Source organism: Rhinoderma darwinii, chromosome 1 (genome assembly GCF_050947455.1).
Source record: "Rhinoderma darwinii isolate aRhiDar2 chromosome 1, aRhiDar2.hap1, whole genome shotgun sequence".
Lineage (NCBI taxonomy): Eukaryota > Metazoa > Chordata > Amphibia > Anura > Rhinodermatidae > Rhinoderma > Rhinoderma darwinii.
The window spans coordinates 207612075-207629804 of record NC_134687.1 but is presented as its reverse complement, the minus strand read 5'-3'; the positions used below and the strand labels follow the sequence as shown (position 1 = coordinate 207629804).

The 17730-nt window shown below is 41.8% G+C and overlaps 1 protein-coding gene across 2 annotated transcripts in view; it reads left to right on the top strand.

Moving 5' to 3' along the window:
* Nucleotides 1–299: 299 nt before the first annotated feature.
* Nucleotides 300–17730, top strand: part of GPAT3 (glycerol-3-phosphate acyltransferase 3) — a 62982-nt gene continuing 45551 nt past the window's right edge. Inside the window, exons 1-2 of one of the 2 annotated variants that reach the window (XM_075861121.1) lie at nt 300–542; nt 5070–5136. In XM_075861121.1, coding sequence (XP_075717236.1) covers nt 399–542; nt 5070–5136 — 211 coding nt within the window. In that variant the 5' untranslated portion in view covers nt 300–398. Of the gene's footprint in view, nt 543–4801; nt 4873–5069; nt 5137–17730 lie in introns of those variants that run through there. The other variant, XM_075861130.1, reaches the window with a different exon arrangement.

The following is a 17730-nucleotide window of genomic DNA, read 5'->3' as shown; positions in this document are numbered from 1 at the left end:
CTAATATGTTGGGATATCCCCTTTACATAACAAAACAAGTAACTACACCAATTGTGATGTAAGCGGAGGACTACATCAGGATCGTTCATAACTTCACATGAATACCAGAATTACTAATATAAGAGGTTATTTCTTCTTTGTTAAACCTACAGTTGTATGTGAATAATTCACCTTTTGGTCAGGGCAAAGAGCAGTCCCATGTGCAAGAGAGAGCAGAGGTCGCCAGTCCCCTGCCATAAAAGAGGAGGAGGAGGGGGAGGGGCTGCTGGGGTGTGACTGACGAGAGTTTAGGAAGTCCGAGCGATCCTGCAGTGAAGTTCAGTGCTTCCTGTTATCAGCCGGAGGAGGGGAGACTGATGACTGAGTGTGAGGCTGCGGGCTGACAGCTCAGCTGAGCCATGGACGACTTTGGAAGCCTGGCATATGACATCTTCACACTATGGCTCGCCGTCATTATCGTCTTCATTATGCTGCCATCCGTGTTTGGCATGTCCATGGGCATTTCCGAGATCTACATGAAGATCCTGGTTAAAATGCTGGAGGTAAGCAGCGTGCAGATTGTTTGTACTCTACATATTTCTTACACAGTTTATTACTCCAGAATCGCAAGCTGGCAGTAATTGTGCAATCTGACTGGAGTCATAGGTTATTAACCATATTTATCTGGAACGATCGGTTCTGACCAATGGGAATTTATTAGTCACTACAGGTGAGTAATTGACTACAACTGTCATGTCTGTCACTGATAAAATGCTATGGTGTTGTGAATAAGGGCAATGATTCTCTCCATGTAGCGCCATTTATGTTGTACAGTTATTGTATGATCGTTCTGTCAGTTTTGCTGGTGTGGCTGCGATGCTACTGAAAACCGCGCCAGCGTGAAACGTAACTGGCCGGTATCTACAGTTCTGTGCCAAAGTTTTAGGCAGTTGTGGGAAAACGATGCAAAGTAAGAATAAATATAGAAGTGTTAATAGTTGTGTGTGTGTCTGTGTTTTTGTTTTTGTTTTTTTTTTAAATTTGATTTATTAACAAAATGAAGTAAATGAATAGACTATTCAATATTTGGTGTGACCGTTCTTTGCTTTCCAAACCGCATCAATTCTTCTAGGTACACTTGCACTGGATATTGTGGGATTATAGTCAGGTGTATGATTAACCAATTATACCAAATAGGTGATAATGAACATTTTCATATGTAGGTGGGAAGTCCTTAACTGTAACAGAAACAGCTGTGCAGGAGGCTTCAGACTAGGTGAGGAACAGCCAAACTCTGCTACAAAGGTGAGGATGTGGAAGACCGCTTCCTGCCTTAGTTCCACCATGACAAAACTGAGCACAGCAACAAGACGCCAGGTAGTTCTACTGTATCAGCAAAGTCTCTTACAGGCTTAGGGTATGTGCACACGTAGTGACCAAAAACGTCTGAAAATACAGAGCTGTTTTCAAGGGAAAACAGCCCCTGATTTTCAGACGTTTTTTGAGCAACTTGCGTTTTTCGCTGCGTTTTTTTACGTCCGTTTTTGGAGCTGTTTTCATTGGAGTCTATGAGAAAACAGCTCCAAAAACGTCCAAAGAAGTGTCCTGCACTTCTTTTGACGAGGCTGTATTTTTACGCGTCGTCGTTTGACAGCTGTCAAACGACGACGCGTAAATGACAGGTCGTCTGCACAGTACGTTGGCAAACCCATTCAAATGAATGGGCAGATGTTTGCCGACGTATTGCAGCCCTATTTTCAGACGTAAAACAAGGCATAATACGCCTCGTTTACGTCTGAAAATAGGTTGTGTGACCCCAGCCTTAGATTTCAAAGCAGATTTGGGTTTCAAGATGTGCTGTTCAAGTTCTCTTGAAGCACAAACGTTGAGGACCGTAGATGTAGTGGTCGGCCAAGGAAACTTAGTGAAGCAGATCAGACACCTCATGTTTACTTCCATTTGAAATCTGAAGATGTCCAGCAGTGCCATCAATTCAGAACTGGCAGAAATGAATGGGACCCAGGTACACCGATCTACTGTATAGAGAAGTCTGGCCGGAAGTGGTATTCATGGAAGAATTGCAGCCAAGAAGCCATACCAAGCCACCCCACTATGCACGAAAACATAGGAACTGGGGTGCAGAAAACGTAAATACTTAATGCATCATGAAGTTTATCTGCAAATGCCAAAAATATAGGTATAGCTATAGGGCTGGGTTCACACGTAGCGTAAATGCTGTGGAATTTCCGCAATAGAATTCTGTGCGGAATATCTACAGCGTTTACAATAGCAAGAAAGTGGATAAGATTAGAACAAATCTCATCCATGCCTATGGAAAAAAAAAAATTGAGAAAAAGTTTGTTTACGCAACAGAGGGACACATCGCTATGGCAACGCTAGTGAGGTAGGCATCTGGCTTATTTTTTTACCTGTTTTCCGCAGCGGCGATACCGGATGTAAATATGAAGTGCGTTTCGTGAGTAAAAGTACCACGGGCCTGTTCACCACTTCGTTATATAATAAGGATTGAACGCACACCAGTGGCACTGTTTATACGTAAATACAACATTCTATAGTTACACTTTGTTACCCACATACGTTTCTTATTGAAGATCGGTCGCTGTGTAGAGTGAACCTGGCAGCGCTGATTGCTGGAGACATTGTTTATTAAAAAACTGCCGCCCAAACTATCAAGTGGATAAATCATACACTCTACATAACATATAGACCTTTCATAAGATAGCTTGTGAGTAAGGGTTAATAAAATGTACTTTATCCTCAGTTTATCTTCTTACTCCACCTCCTTTAACCCCTTAGTGACCAGCCTATTTTAGGCCCTAATGACAAGCAATTTTTTATTTTTTTTCCTATAGTTGCATTCAAAGAGCTATAAAATGTTTTAATTTTTTTCCGTCGACATAGCTGTAATGAGGACTTTTTTTTTTTTTTTTTTTTTTTTTTTTTTTTTTTTGAGGGATTAGTTGCACTTTTTAATGGCACAATTTTGGGGTACATATCATATTTTGCATAACTTTTATTCGGGGGGCGGGGGGAAATAGAAAAAACCCTGAAATTCTGACCTTGTTCTATGGATTTTTAAATTCGCGCTGTTCACGGAGCGGCGTAAATAACACGTTAACTTTTATTCTATGGGTTGGTACGATTACGACAATATCACATATGTATAGGTTTCTTATGTTTTACCACTTTTACACAATAAAAACTTTTGAACTAAAATGTATGTTTTTGCATAATCTTTCCAAGAGCCGTATTTGTTTTTTTTTTTTTAATACCGTCAATGTAGTGGTATGAGGGCTAGTTTTTGTGGGACAAGATGTGGTTTTGATTGGTACTGTTTTGGGGTGCATGGGACTTATTGATGAACTTTTTTTGGGGGGGGGCAACGGTGTTTTTACAGTGTTCACCTTGCGGTTTAAATTTACATATTCACTTTGGATAATTACGGTCACGGCGATACCATATATGTGAATCTGACAGGCAATCTATTAGGATGTGCTTCTGGCACGTCCTGATAGGCATATGCCCAGGGCAGACCTGGGGGCTTTTATCAGGCCCTCGGCTCCCATGGCACCCCATCGGAGGGCCGCGATTGCATTTGCAGGCCTTCGATGGATGACCGCTGGAGCTCCCTCCCTCTGTAAACAAGTTAAATGCTGCGGTCGCTATTGACCGCGGCATTTAACGGGTTAAACGGCCGCAATCGAAGTAAACTTCGATCGAGGCCTTTGGAGCAGGAGTACGGCCGTCATCCAGCCTGCACGGGACACCCGACTGGGCTGCCTAAGGACCCTTAGTGACAGCCGTGAAAAGGTGTATTGGTGGTCACTAAGGGGTTAATGACCAGCCAGATTTGTCAAATCTGGTATGTCTGACGTTATCAGAGAATAAGGGCCTGTTCACATCACCGTTCGCTTTCCGTTCCAGGGTTCCGTCGGAGGTTTCTGTCGGGTGAAACTCAAACCACAGCTTCCGTTTCAGTCACCATTGATATCAATGGTGACGGAAACATCGCTAATGGTTTCCGTTCGTCACCATTCCAGAAGGTTTCCGTTTTAATGACTGAATCAATAGCGGAGTCGACTGCTCTATTGATTCCGTCGGAAAAATTCTTCCGGAATGTTGACGAACGGAAACCATTAGCGATGTTTCCGTCACCATTGATATCAATGGTGACTGAAACGGAAGCTGTGGTTTCAGTTTCACCCGACGGAAACCTCTGACGGAACCCCGGAACGGAAAGCGAACAGTGATGTGAACAGGCCCTAACTCTGTTTTGCTTCTCCTAGTGATTCTGACATTTTTACGTCCCATTTTGTGCTTTATTTTAGTGGTAGAAGTAGACAGATACGATTTTGCGTAAATTAAAAATTAATAACATTTTGGAAATAAAATGTTTCCCTATTTTGAACTGCAATATGTCACGTATGTACATACATACTTCGGGTATGCTTACACGCAGTGAGCAAAAACGTCTGAAAATGCATTGCACTACTCACGTAGTGCAATGCATTAGAGCGGTCAGTCATTCATTGACAGCAAGCCTATTAGGTCGCGTCTGTGGGTGGGGCCTAATAGGCTATCGTACGTGGCAGACAAGGATTCCATTGTTGGGCCTCCGGTTACCATAGCAACGATCGGCTGCCTCATTATCAGTGTCCATGTCGATCGCTACAAACCGCTAAGATGCCTTGAAAAAACACACACACACACACACACACACACACACACACACACACACACACACACACACACACACACACACACACACACACACACACACACACACACACACACACACAATATATTTACGCAAAGGGAACGTGGGCTGGACATAAGGTCATGTAAATGCATCCTTATTCATTGATTTTGGCAGTAAGTCTTATTCATTTTTCACAAATTAAGGTGGTTGGATTTTATTAAACTTTGCACATTTGTTCTTTGTTTACCTGTGCAACCATTTAACATTTTGATCAGTCATTGGGGAGGTGTGCGTGTTGTGGGTTTTATTTATTTTTTTGTTACCTTATGACTACAACTGACTAACTGATTGTATACTTGTTTACTTCCAGTGGGCCACTTTAAGAATTCAAAAAGGTTTTGAAGAACAAAAGAAACTTCGAATGGTTGCATCCAATGGTAAGAGCTGAAACTGACAAGATTATCGCTTTTGACTGGAAACCATGATGCTAAATGTTAAGTTATGAGCCAATAATGAATGTGCTTAGATTTTTTTAACCTAATACGTATTATCGAAAAACATTGTTCTTATAACAAATTCGTTTTTGCCTCTTCCTTAACTTGTCAAGCGCTACCCATCTATCTCCACTTGACGGATAAGGCTTAGTTCACATCTGCGTCAGGGCTACGTTCTGACGTTCCGTCAGAACGGAACCTTGACTGAAACCGACTGAAACCAACGGAAACCATAGGTCTGGGATTCACCGACCCGTGTCGCCCACTATTACTACCTCCTTTATAATCAGGGTCACTAGGGTTATGCCTGGTTCATCAACCTTTTTCCAATACCTATGTCGATCTAATTTCTTTGCTGCTACTCAAGGGGATAAGTCCGTATAGTAAATAAAGATAATATTTATTAACATACACAGTAGTCACACTTAGATATAAAATACTCCAAACACCGTAAATAATTACACTATAGGATCAGTGCATCCCAATATACATAACTTAATATGTATTGAATACACTGACCCTACACAGGGGCACAGTATAAAGTTATCACAATCCTAATCTATACCACCACCCCCTTACCTAACATAATTCACAATATAGCATCCGCATACCTCAATGCATATGATAACTACACGTGCCACAGTACCAGTACAATATATTACAATACTATACGAACACTCACCCACTTAACTAACATACATACAAGTTACAATGTACACACTCATGCTTTCTTCTGTGACCCACCCCCACCTGCCTCTAACTTTCCCTATACTCTCAAGGGGTTAAATACCAGGGGAAATCTGTAGACCAGGGAAGGTAGGGTTATGGGGAGAGGGGGAGTAAACTTAGCACATGTGGTCCTAGTTTGTGAGTCAGGAACATAGAGATGGTGTCTGGTTAGGAAGCAGAGGCAAGAGAGGAGTTTGGGACAGTTTGTCTTTTTAAACCCTCCCATGCACTTCTGTATGACATCACATGCTCATGCAAGTGGGGGGGGGGGGGCATGGGACTAAGATATAAAACTCTCTCACTCTTCCCTTTACACATCACCATTGAGATCAATGGTGATGGATCCGGTGCAAACGGTTTCCGTCTGTCTCTGTTGGGCAGGGGTTCCGTCATTTTGACAGAATCCATACCGCAGTCGACTGTGCTATTCAATTTGTCAAAATGACAGAACCCTTGCACAATGGAGACAAACTGAAACCATTTGCACCTGATCCGTCACTGTTGAAATCAATGGCGATTCAAACGGAAACCTATGGTTTCAGTCAGGGTTCCGTTCTGATGGAGAGCTCCAATGGAACGCCAGAACTGAGCCCTGACGCAAATGTGAACAAAGCCTAAGAGGGAGGAAAAAATCCTCAACTAGTCTACTGACTAATGCAAGCAGCCTAAGGCTGTGTTCACACAGTTTTTTGCAGGAGGCAAATTCTGCCTCAAAATTCCGTTTGGGATTTTGAGGCAGATTTTTGACCTTCCTGCACGACATTTGCCGAGTTTTTCGCTCGCGCCCATTGAGTGCTACGGGCAAAAACTCAGCGAAATATGCTTTCTCTGCTTCCCATTGATGTCAATGGGAGGTCAGAGGCGTAACCGCGCTAAGTTAGGGCATGTCCCTTCTTTCTCCCGCGAGCTGGTTTTACCGCTCGCGGGAGAAAATCGCCCCAGCCTCCCATTGAAATAAATGGGTGGCATTTTCGGCTGGTTTATGACGAGTTTTGCGGAGCGGTTTCCGCGCCAAAAAACTCGTCAAAATACTGTGTGAACAGGGCCTAACAAATAAGTTATGAACTGGAATGAATAACGAGGGAAAACTATGACCTAGTGGGGGATAACTAAGACACAACTTGCAGGGTTACAGTCTGATCGTAAAACCAGAAAGAGGGCAGGGTTTATGTGAGGAATGAAATCATGTGAGGTCTCTATGGGCATTGTAAAGAAAAGTGTATGACTCTGCCCAATCAGCGTCATACTTCTCTTCATTGCAGCCCAGCTTGATCCACAGCACAGCGTGATCTCATGAGATCACGCTGTGACGTCACTTCATCCCGCGACGCAACAGTGAACTGACATCGCCTACAGCCGTGCCAGGACGTTTATACGAATCTGCAGTGGCTGGAGGCTCTGGCAAAGCACTCGTGGGCTGAAGTGACGTCACAGTGTAATGTCACGAGATCACGCTGTGCTGTGGATCAAGCTGGGCTGGAATGAAGAGAAGTGTATGACTCTGATTGGTCAGAGTCATACACTTTTCTTTACAATGTCCACATGGTGAAAAGTACAAAAAAAAAAAAAGCCCAGTTGGGCATTAAGAACAAATTTGCATAAATCTTAAAGTGTTCACAACTTTGTAAAAAAGAAGTTGTGTTTTAAAAAACAAACAAAAATCTGCAGTTATCTACATTAAAGTGCCTATTAGATCAGGTAAGAGGGCACTTTAACCTCCTATTTATGGGTAAAACGTTTTGTTTTCTAAGGCCAGGTTCCCACGTAGCATAAACGCTACGGAATGTAAAGTTATGCACTTTGGAAGGGAAAATACATGTCACCATTACATAAATGGGAAAACACTGGGTAAAACTGACATGGAGAAGGACTTATGAATTTTGGTTCACAGTAAACTTAGAGGCTCTGTCACCACATTATAAGTGCCCTATCTCCTACATAAGGAGATGGGCGCTATAATGTAGGTGACAGTAATGCTTTTTATTAAAAATAAATAAATCTCTTTTTACCACTTTATTAGCGTTTTTAGATTTATGCTAATGAGTTGCTTAATGCATAAGTGGGCGTATTTTCACTTTAGACCAAGTGGGCGTTGTACGGGGGAGTGTATGACGCTGACCAATCGGCGTCCTGCACTCCTCTCCATTCATTTACACAGTGCATAGGGATCCTGTTAGATCCTTATGTTCTGTCTTATACTTACACGTTAACAATACTGAAGTGTTTAGACAGTGAATAGACATTCCACGGAATGTCTATTCACAATCTCTGCACTTCGTTACTCTGTCTGTGGTAGTCACAGCAGAGGATGCGAGATTACGCGTTAAATGACAGGTTACAACGAGATCACGCTTCCTCAGCTGTAACTACCATAGAAACAGTAACGAAGTGCAGAGATTGTGGAATGTCTATTCACTGTCTAAACACTTCAGTATTGTTAATGTGTAAGTATAAGACAGCACATGAGGATCTAGCAGGATCCCTATGCGCTGAGTAAATGAATGGAGAGGAGTGCATAACGATGATTGGTCAGCGTCATACACTCCCCTGTACAACGCCCACTTGGTCTAAAGTGAAAATACGCCCACTTTGGCATTAAGCAACTCATTAGCATAAATCTAGAAACGCTAATAAAGGGGTGAAAATAGATCGTTTTTTTTTAAATAAAAAGCATTACTGTCACCTACATTATAGTGCCCATCTCCTTATGTAGGAGATAGGGCACTTATAATGTGGTGACAGAGCCTCTTTAACTGTAGAAAGCAGTGTCAGGCAGCTGCTGACAAGGCAAACCATATTATGGGGTGTGTGAGAAGAACATAGTTCTACCACTTTTTTATAAATCACTTGTCACTGCACATGGAATATTATGTAATGTTCTGGGCACCAGTGCACAAGAAAGACCTTGAACCTGCTCAAGCTCTACTATGGAAGACAACCAAAATAATAAATGGAATGTGTGGACTATCAATATCGGGGTTATATGGTTTAGAAAAAGATGTCTGAGAGGTGGCCTACTGGCTGTGGATAAATATATCGAAAGGTAATCTGTCTCCTCTATTTAGACCTAGTACTATAACTATAAGGGGGCATACTCTACTTCTAGGGGAAAGAAGGTTTTACCATCATAGATGGAAATTCTTTACTGTGAGAATATAGTATGCTCTGCCGGAGGAAGTTGTCATGGTTACATAGTTAGTACAGTTGACCAAAACATATGTTTAACCAAGGGATGGGAGAAATGTAAGGGATATGGGTAATCTATATAACTTTGTTTTATCCCGGTTTATCCAAAGGAAGGTAAACCGAGAAAAACATAAGTCATGACCCAATCTCCCTTAAAAAGGACGAATGTCCCTCCTGATCCCAAGTGGCAATCGGACTGGATCACATTCAAACAAGAATTCTATGCGTTCGTGTAGGCGCTGATATTACTTTGTTTTAAGAAATTACTCTCTTTCTGCATGGGCCATTCATATGGTTTATACACGTTAATCATGTCCACTCTTAGGCCTCATGCACACGACCGTAGCCATGTGCACGGCCGTGATATTCGGGTCGGCCGTCCGCAGAGTGTCACGCAAATCGGGTGCTGTGAACATGGCCGCGTGCGTTATTTTCTATGAGCCTGGGCCATGCACGGACCGTGGAAATAACGGTCGTGTGCATGGGCCCATTGAAACGAATGGGGCCGAAATTCTCCTGTGGACTTTCGGAGGAATTGTTCGTGTGCATGGGGCCTTAGTCCTCTCTAGAGATTCAAGACTAAATAAATGTAATTCTTTTTTTTTTTTTCTTTCCTCATAATTTAGATTAGCCAGACCCCTTATTAGTTTAGTTGCTACTGGTATCTTTTATTTTTTTTTTTTCTCCACTCCAGATCATCCTTTTTATGAACTGGTACCCAGAGCTTGGGCTGCATTTTTCCAAAGTGGTCGTGGTAATATGAGCCTGTCCCGCGAGTCCATTCCTCTTTTTAATACAATACCGTATCCTGATGGATTTGGACTAAATAACCTAATGCAATGTCAATCAGCTGCTTCTATGATCTAAAAGTACACCCAGATCCCACTCCACAAGTGACTCTCCCAATTTAACACCCCCCCCTCTTTCCAAGGACCCAGGATGCGTGCAGATTATTAGTACTCCGATGCATAACTTTACTTGTACATTAATCCACATTGTGCATCCACTTGGCAAATGAGGTTCAGATTTGCCAAGGTTCAGATTTACTATTTTACCGATTCAGGACCGGGCTATTTTGAGCCTTCAGGACCAGACGCCGTTTAACCATTTTTAGCACGTGTTCGTTAAACGGCTATAACTTTTTTTTAATTTTTTTTTAAATCTGGTGGTCTAGCGAGGTGATTTTTTTTTGACTTTTTGTACATGTCCTTTTTGCTATTTTTAACTTCTAGGCTTAAAGTTTGAGAATAATTTACTTTCCAGCTAATTTTTTTTATTTAAATTTTATTTTCTGGTAATACAGTTTTACCCTAAAATAGACCTTTTTTTTATTTGGTCTACGGTAAATGTAAAAATATTACATGTCTATTTTAGACAATTGGTTCAGGGCTAGCGTTTCGACAAAGATTGGTGTGTGTGTCTTCTTTTTTTTTTTTTTTTTTAATTCTGGTCGGCCCCTTTTTAAAAGTCAGAAAAGACTTTTGGGAGACAATTATTACTATATATATATAACTATATATATATATATATATATATATATATATATATATATATATATATATATATATATATATATATATATATATATATATATAGTATTTTTTTAAAATTCTTTTGCACCTTATTTTTCCACTAACTGGGGCTGCGCAGAAATTGGCCCTCTTCTATTGACTGTCACTAGTAGGATTGTGCTGGGTCTAGTTACATGATCACCGGGCGCTGCCTCTATTCTATACAGTGCTCTCATTGGGCACTGTTTGCAAGAGAACAGAAAATAGAAGCATCGAAAGCTGCTTCTATCTTCTCCTTAGGGTCCCCGGCAGTCACTGACTGCCGTGGACCTGACATTTAGCTGCCCGATCGTTCAGACAGCCAGCTAAAACCTGTGCTGTATATACTCTATGGCACGGGTTTTAAGGAGCCCGACTGCCGGATGTTTACGTACAGGCGGGGTCAGGAACCAGTTAATATGCATCAGTATTTTATATTTGTTTTTCCCTACACGCTCCAAGGGGGCGTGGCTAAGCAGAAAGGGGCTATGATATAGTAGTAATCAGAGGGTGGCTTAAGTGTGACACTGCGCCAAAATTGGTGTAGACTATTGGGAGCTATAAGGAAGAGAAGCGTATATCTAGATGCACCAAATTTATCATACCGCGTGCACCACTTTTATAAATTTGGCACATCTTCTTCCTTGTCTAAGTTTACACTGTTTAAAACCTGGACGCACTGGGCCAGATATACTACTACAGTTTAAGTCTGCTTTATGAAAATCTTCCATAGACTAAACTATGCTACATGGCTTGGTGTCATCTGCAAAATTAGAATTCCTATTATTTATCTTCTTTTTTTTATGACCTAGAATGTGATTAATGGCAGTGCCAACACTGAGCCTTGGGGTCCACCACTTATAACTCTGGACTATTCAGAGTAGGAATAATTGACCACAGCTACAAATCAGAAATAACTTTCTATGTCTTAAAACAACCCTAGGTGAATGGAGGATTCAACATTCCTCCTTCTGAGGTCTCCTGGTTTCTAGTCTATTTCAGTACATATGGTACTGTACATGTATCACAGCGAATGATCATAGTCTTCCCAATTTTTATTGGGAGTACTTGGCTTAGAACAACTAGAGCAGTGTTTCTCAATGTTCCTGTTTGAGAAAAAAAAAATGGTGGCCGGTTTTAGGATTATCCGAACACTGCAGGATATGCGATGTGCTCCTGTGTGTGCATTTTGTGTGTGTGTATTTATCTCTATGTCTAGGGTCAGCTTGTATGGCATATGAATGTGCATCTATAGGACCGAGTCCAGTGTAATACAGATATCCAAGCGTGTCTTTTCACTAATGAGGAGTAACATAGTATTTTGTAACTGTCTGGTATTTACTGTAAAGCCATGTTCATACATCGTGTGTTCGGTAAGGATTTATGAACGTCTACACCATCCAAAGAAAATAAGGTTGGGTGGTCGAAATCTGAGCATTATGGAAAAAGATAAATGTACTCCAGTCACGCACAAGCTTTTTGGTAAAATTGTCCGCTATGAATTACCAATACTCTGCCTGATTATTGCTGCTTCTTGAGATAGGAATTAGCACTTTCCCTGCCAAGCACATATCTCATACGTCCTAGAAGAGAGGCACTTCAGTACCAAAGACGGATCTGCTCAGGCTAGATTGCAGCTAGATCTTGTTTTAACCCCTAGGCGCATCAGGGTGCAACTGTACATCCTGGTGGGAAGTTTCTTTGTGCACCAGGAGTTACTGAGTGGTTCCCAGTGCACAGTCGGTGATGGTCTGTCTACGACACTCCACTTTTGCCAGCCAGCAGTCCATCACCGCTGATTTTGGCATTTAAGGGGTTTGTAGCAGATCGGCAGCCCCCATGATGCGATTGTGGGGGTTGCCGATGGTTGTCATGGCAGTTGGAGGCCAGACCATGGCGTCCGGGTCTGCCATGTATGGAAGGCTTCCTGTCAGTGACTGTCAGCGTCACAATGACAGTTGGCATACATTACACTACATAGGTAGTGTAATGTATTCTAGCAACGATCAGTGCTGCAGGTCTTCAAGTCCCCTAGCGGGGCCAAAAAAACTTGGGAAAAATTAATATTTTAAAATGGTAAAAATAAGTTATAGGTAAAAAAAATACACATTTCGTATCGCCGCATTCGTAACGACCCAAACTATAAAATCATAATGTTTTTCCTGCGTGGTGAACACTGCAAAAAAAAGAAATAAAACAAAAACAATGCCAGAATCGCCTTTTCTTTAGGTCGTTATCCTTTCCAAAAAATAGAATAAAAAGTGATCCGAAAGTCACGTGTACACCAAAAATAGTACCAATAAAGGCTACAATCCATCCCGCAAAAAAACAAGCCCTTACATAGTGTTTTTTTGTTTTTAAACTGAAAAATAAAGTTATGTCTCAGAATATGGCGACATATTTTATCTATTGTGCAAATGCTGCAAAACATTAAAAAAAAAACCATATACATATGGTATCACCATAATCCTATCGACCCGCAGAATATAGTAAAATTGTCATTTTATAGCCCACTGTAAACACTAATAAAAAAACATTGTCAGAATTGCTGGTTCTTGGTCACCTTGCTTGCCAAAAATGGAATAAAAAAATGATCAAAAAATTGCATGTACCCCAAAATAGTACTAATAAACTACAGGTTTGTCCTGCAACATAAAAGGCCACACACAGATCCAGTGGGGAAAAAAAATAAAGTTCTCGCTGTCCGACTATAGTGATGCAAAATGTGCAGAGCATTCCAAAAGCGGATAAGATTGAGCACCATTTATCAGTGCGACGTTGGCCACACATCTGCGGATTATTTACCGCATTATTATACCCTTCTACCCTTATGTACTCTGCACAGCTTACATATAGCCTGGCGTACTCCTCATAGATTACATATGCCCCCACATTATAAACTGAAATACCAGTAAAGCCCCAAACAGAACTACTCCCAAGCAAAATCTGTGATCCAAATGGCGCTCACTCCCTTCTGAACCCTACAACGTGCCCAAACAGTAGTTTACGGTCACATATATGGTACCGCCATACCGGCTTAACATTTTATGCGGTATCTGTTTTCAGTGGCACAAACTGCTGGGCACAACATATTATGCACAAAAATGGCATATCTGGAAAATTGCAATTTTCACTTTGCACCATCCACTGCGCATTAACCCCTTCGCGGGGTGATGTATCGAGCGGGCTCACATGCTGTGGGTGTCAGCTGTGTATTACAGCTGACACCTGGGACTAACTGACAGGAACAGTGATCGTGCTGCTACAGAAGCCTGTAAAAATGACATTCTACATTAGTATTTGCTGCTTCAAGTCCCCCAGGGGGACTAATAAAATGTGTGTAAAAAAAAAAGTTTGTGGTAGAGAGAAAAATATATTAAAGTTAAGAAAAAAAACCTTGTCCGCATTTTTCTTCTAAAGTAATGTAAAAAAACAAGATTAAAGTTAGTTATAGCTCTCGGAATGTGGTGAAACAAAAGTGTTTATTTAAAAAAAAAAAAAAAGATTTTTTTTCTTTGTAAAAGTTGTAAAATATATTTTAAAAAAAACTATATAAATTTTGTATTGCCGTAGTCTTATTGTGACGCAGAATAAAGTTTAAATATACCGCTCTGACTGTTTCTAGAATGACTATCCAGTTGAATATCTTAGAGAATAGTACTTTCCCCAACACGTATGGGGTGACTTTTGGGGGTTTCCACTGTTTTGGCACCACAAGACCACTTCAAACCTGACATGGTGCCTAAAATATTTTTTAATAAAAAGAAGGCCCCAAAATCCTCTAGGTCGTGCTTTTGCTTCTGAGGCCGGTGTTTCAGTCCATAAGCACACTAGGGCCACATGTGGGATATTTCTAAACTCCAGAAACTGGGCAATAAATATTGAGTTGCGTTTCTCTGGTAAAACCCTCAGGGAATGTGTCGCTAGAATTTTTTTTTAGTTAAACAGTGTATAAATGATTAAACATTTTTTAATTTTTTCACGAGTCAGGAAATATTATTAATTAGATTCTAATTTATAACCTTTCCCTGTGCTGGTCACTAGAGGGAGCAATTCCCAAAATTGCAGCATTGGCATGTGGTAAAGCAACCACATTGCTTTATGCTGCAAAATTTGAGAAGACCCACTCGCTCTAGCGTCCTCAAATAATCCCCCCTCCTTTATCCTGGCTAGTGGATTGAATGTTCAAACCTCCTACACTGTGTGTCGCCATTTTTTGAGCGAATACACAGTGTAGTAGGCTTACATACAGTGGTAATCACACAGTAAAACACGAACAAACAGACATAACTTACCTGCTCCTGCCGCCGCCGCTCCCTCTGGTCCGTCTGCTCCCTCCGCTCCTAGTGCTTGCTTCAGAACACATGTCCGGAAGCCGCGACCGTAAGTAGTCATCATACTGTCCGGCCGTGGCTTCCGGTCCACAAGAAAATGGCGCTGGATGTCGCTCGGCCGAAGACCTTCCATTTGGACTGTGTGGGAGCGGCGCCTTTTCTTTTTCTTTTTCCCCTAACAACTGCCTGTGTACTATCCATACACAGGCTAATGTACTGGAATATAGATTTATGCCAGTACATTAAAGTTTAAAAATAAAGTAATATTAAATATAAAAAAATACACATACACCTTTTTTACAATAAACATTAAAATAAGTCTCAATACATAAGAGATACACCTATTCGGTATTGGCACGGCCGTAATAACCTGCACAACAATTTTTTTGCGTTACGTATGATGTGTACACTGTAAAAAAAAAATTAAAAAGGCCGGATTCACACGAGCGTGTGCGTTTTTGGCCGCGCAAAAGGTACTTAACAGCTCCGTGTGTCAGCCCCGTATGATGCGCGGCTGCGTGATTTTCGGGCAGCCGCCATCATTATGACACTCCGTTTGGTTGTTTGTAAACAGAAAAGCACGTGGTGCTTTTCGGTTTACATTCATAGTTTGACAGCTGTTGCGCGAATCACGCTTGTCCCACGGAAGTGCTTTCATGTGGCGCGCGTGATTTTCACGCACCCATTGACTTCAATGGGTGCGTGATGCGCGAAATACGCACAAAGAACAGACATGTCGTGAGTTTTTCGCAGCGGACTCGCGCTGCGTAAAAATCACGCAACTGTCTGCACGGCCCCATAGACTATTATAGGTCCGTGCGACGCGCGTGAAAATCCTGTTCGTCTGAATAAGCCCTTATTGTGAGGCACGAGGTGTGATTAATTTAACCTCACATTATTAGTAATTAACCCCATTATGTACCTTGCACAATGACCCATTATGACTGAGAAACATGATGGGGTTAATTACTATTAATGAGAGGCACATTCAAAATTCACCTCGCGCCTCACATCAGAAAATGGAAGAACTTTATTATTTTATTTTTTTATTACTGTTGGCAAAGTATCGTTTTGGTATCGAAATAGCAATACTACACAAAGCATCGGTATCTAAGTCCAAATTCTGGTATCGTGACATCCCTACTAATAACGGACTTTCTCTACCACGGGTCCCATGATTGACTGTATCCTTTTCATTTTGTATATTTTAAAAGTGTCAATATTTTTATAATTTGAAGCAGGAAGTCTCCCCAAATTGCTAATTGTCATTTCTGCTATAGTTTTTTTTTTTTCCTGATTGCAGCTGTACTGCTTAATGTGTACATTCTATTATACACGGTTTATAGTTTTATGTATGGGGTTTGTTCTAGACTGTTACGTTTTTGTTTTGTTCAGGACTGTAAAGCTCTTAAACTTCTTGGAGAATGGAGTTTCTAGGAATGGCCCTGGATACTCAGGCAGCCAGGGTATTCTTACCCAGGGACAAAATCTTCACTCTGACAGGTAGTGACAGTACTTTGCCAGAATACTCCTTGCTCGATCTGCTTCTGCATGAGTCTTAGAGATCGTCTCAACCTTTGAGGCAGTTCTATTTGCTTAATTTTACTCCCGATCTTAACAGCTGGAGATTTTATCTCGTTGGAACAAGTCTCCTGACTCCTTGGATCTGATGATCTGTCTGCCCCTTCAGTCAATAAGGAGCTGCTGGTGTGGATGTCTTTCCCCAACATCTCTCAGGGAAAAACCCTTTACAACTCTCCACTGGCAAGCCATCACAACGGACACTGCGGTGCATCTTTGGCTGCCTCAGTCCAGGGTACCTGGTCTGACCCGGAAGCTCCGCTCCAAATCAACATCTTGGAGCTGAGGGCCATCCTTTTGGCCCTGACTCACTGGACGTATTGTCTTTAGGGTCTTCCAGTGATGATACAGACAGACAATTCTATGGCAGTGGTGTACCGCAATCATCAGGATGGTACAAGAAGCAGGACTATATGCAAGGAAACCGCCAAGATCCTTCTCTGGGTGGAGCAAAAGGTCTCAGCAGTGCACAACCCAGGAGTAGACCACTGGGAGGCGGATTACCCGAGCCTAGATCCTGGAGAATGGTGTCTTCATCCATCCACAGATTTTTCACCGCATTTGCATTCAGTGGGGTTTCCCAGCCATGGATCTCTTCGCCTCTCACCTCGATCACAAGTTCCTGAACTATGTCACATGAACCAGGCATCCCAGGGCCATAGGAGCTGACTCTTTGGTTCTCCCTTGGTCGTCCTTCAATCACCTATCTTTTTTTTCTTCTTTTTTCTTTTTTCTTTTTTCTTTTTTCTTTTTCTTCCCCTTCCCCTTCCCCTTCCCCTTCTGCCTCAAGTGCTGAAAAGGGTCAAGGATACAGGAATCCCAGCCATTCTGGTGCCCCAATACTGGCCTCGCAAGGCTTGCTACGTGTATCTCGTGCTCCTGTTAGCAGATGCCCAGTAGCCTGCTACTCTGCGACATGACCTCCTTTCCCAAGGTCCAATGTTCCACTCTGCTTTACCTCCGCTGCATTTGACGGTTTAGCCGTTAAAACCGTGTTTTTGAAGTTCAAAGGTTTCTCTGATCTGGTAATTCGGTCTGTGATTAAAGACCTGCCGTAGGATTTACCATCGCACTTTGAGTTCACACCACTTAAAATTAGTCAACCATCAGTTCCACCCTGCAAATTCTGGCCTTCCTCGGAGATCGGTTTGGATCAG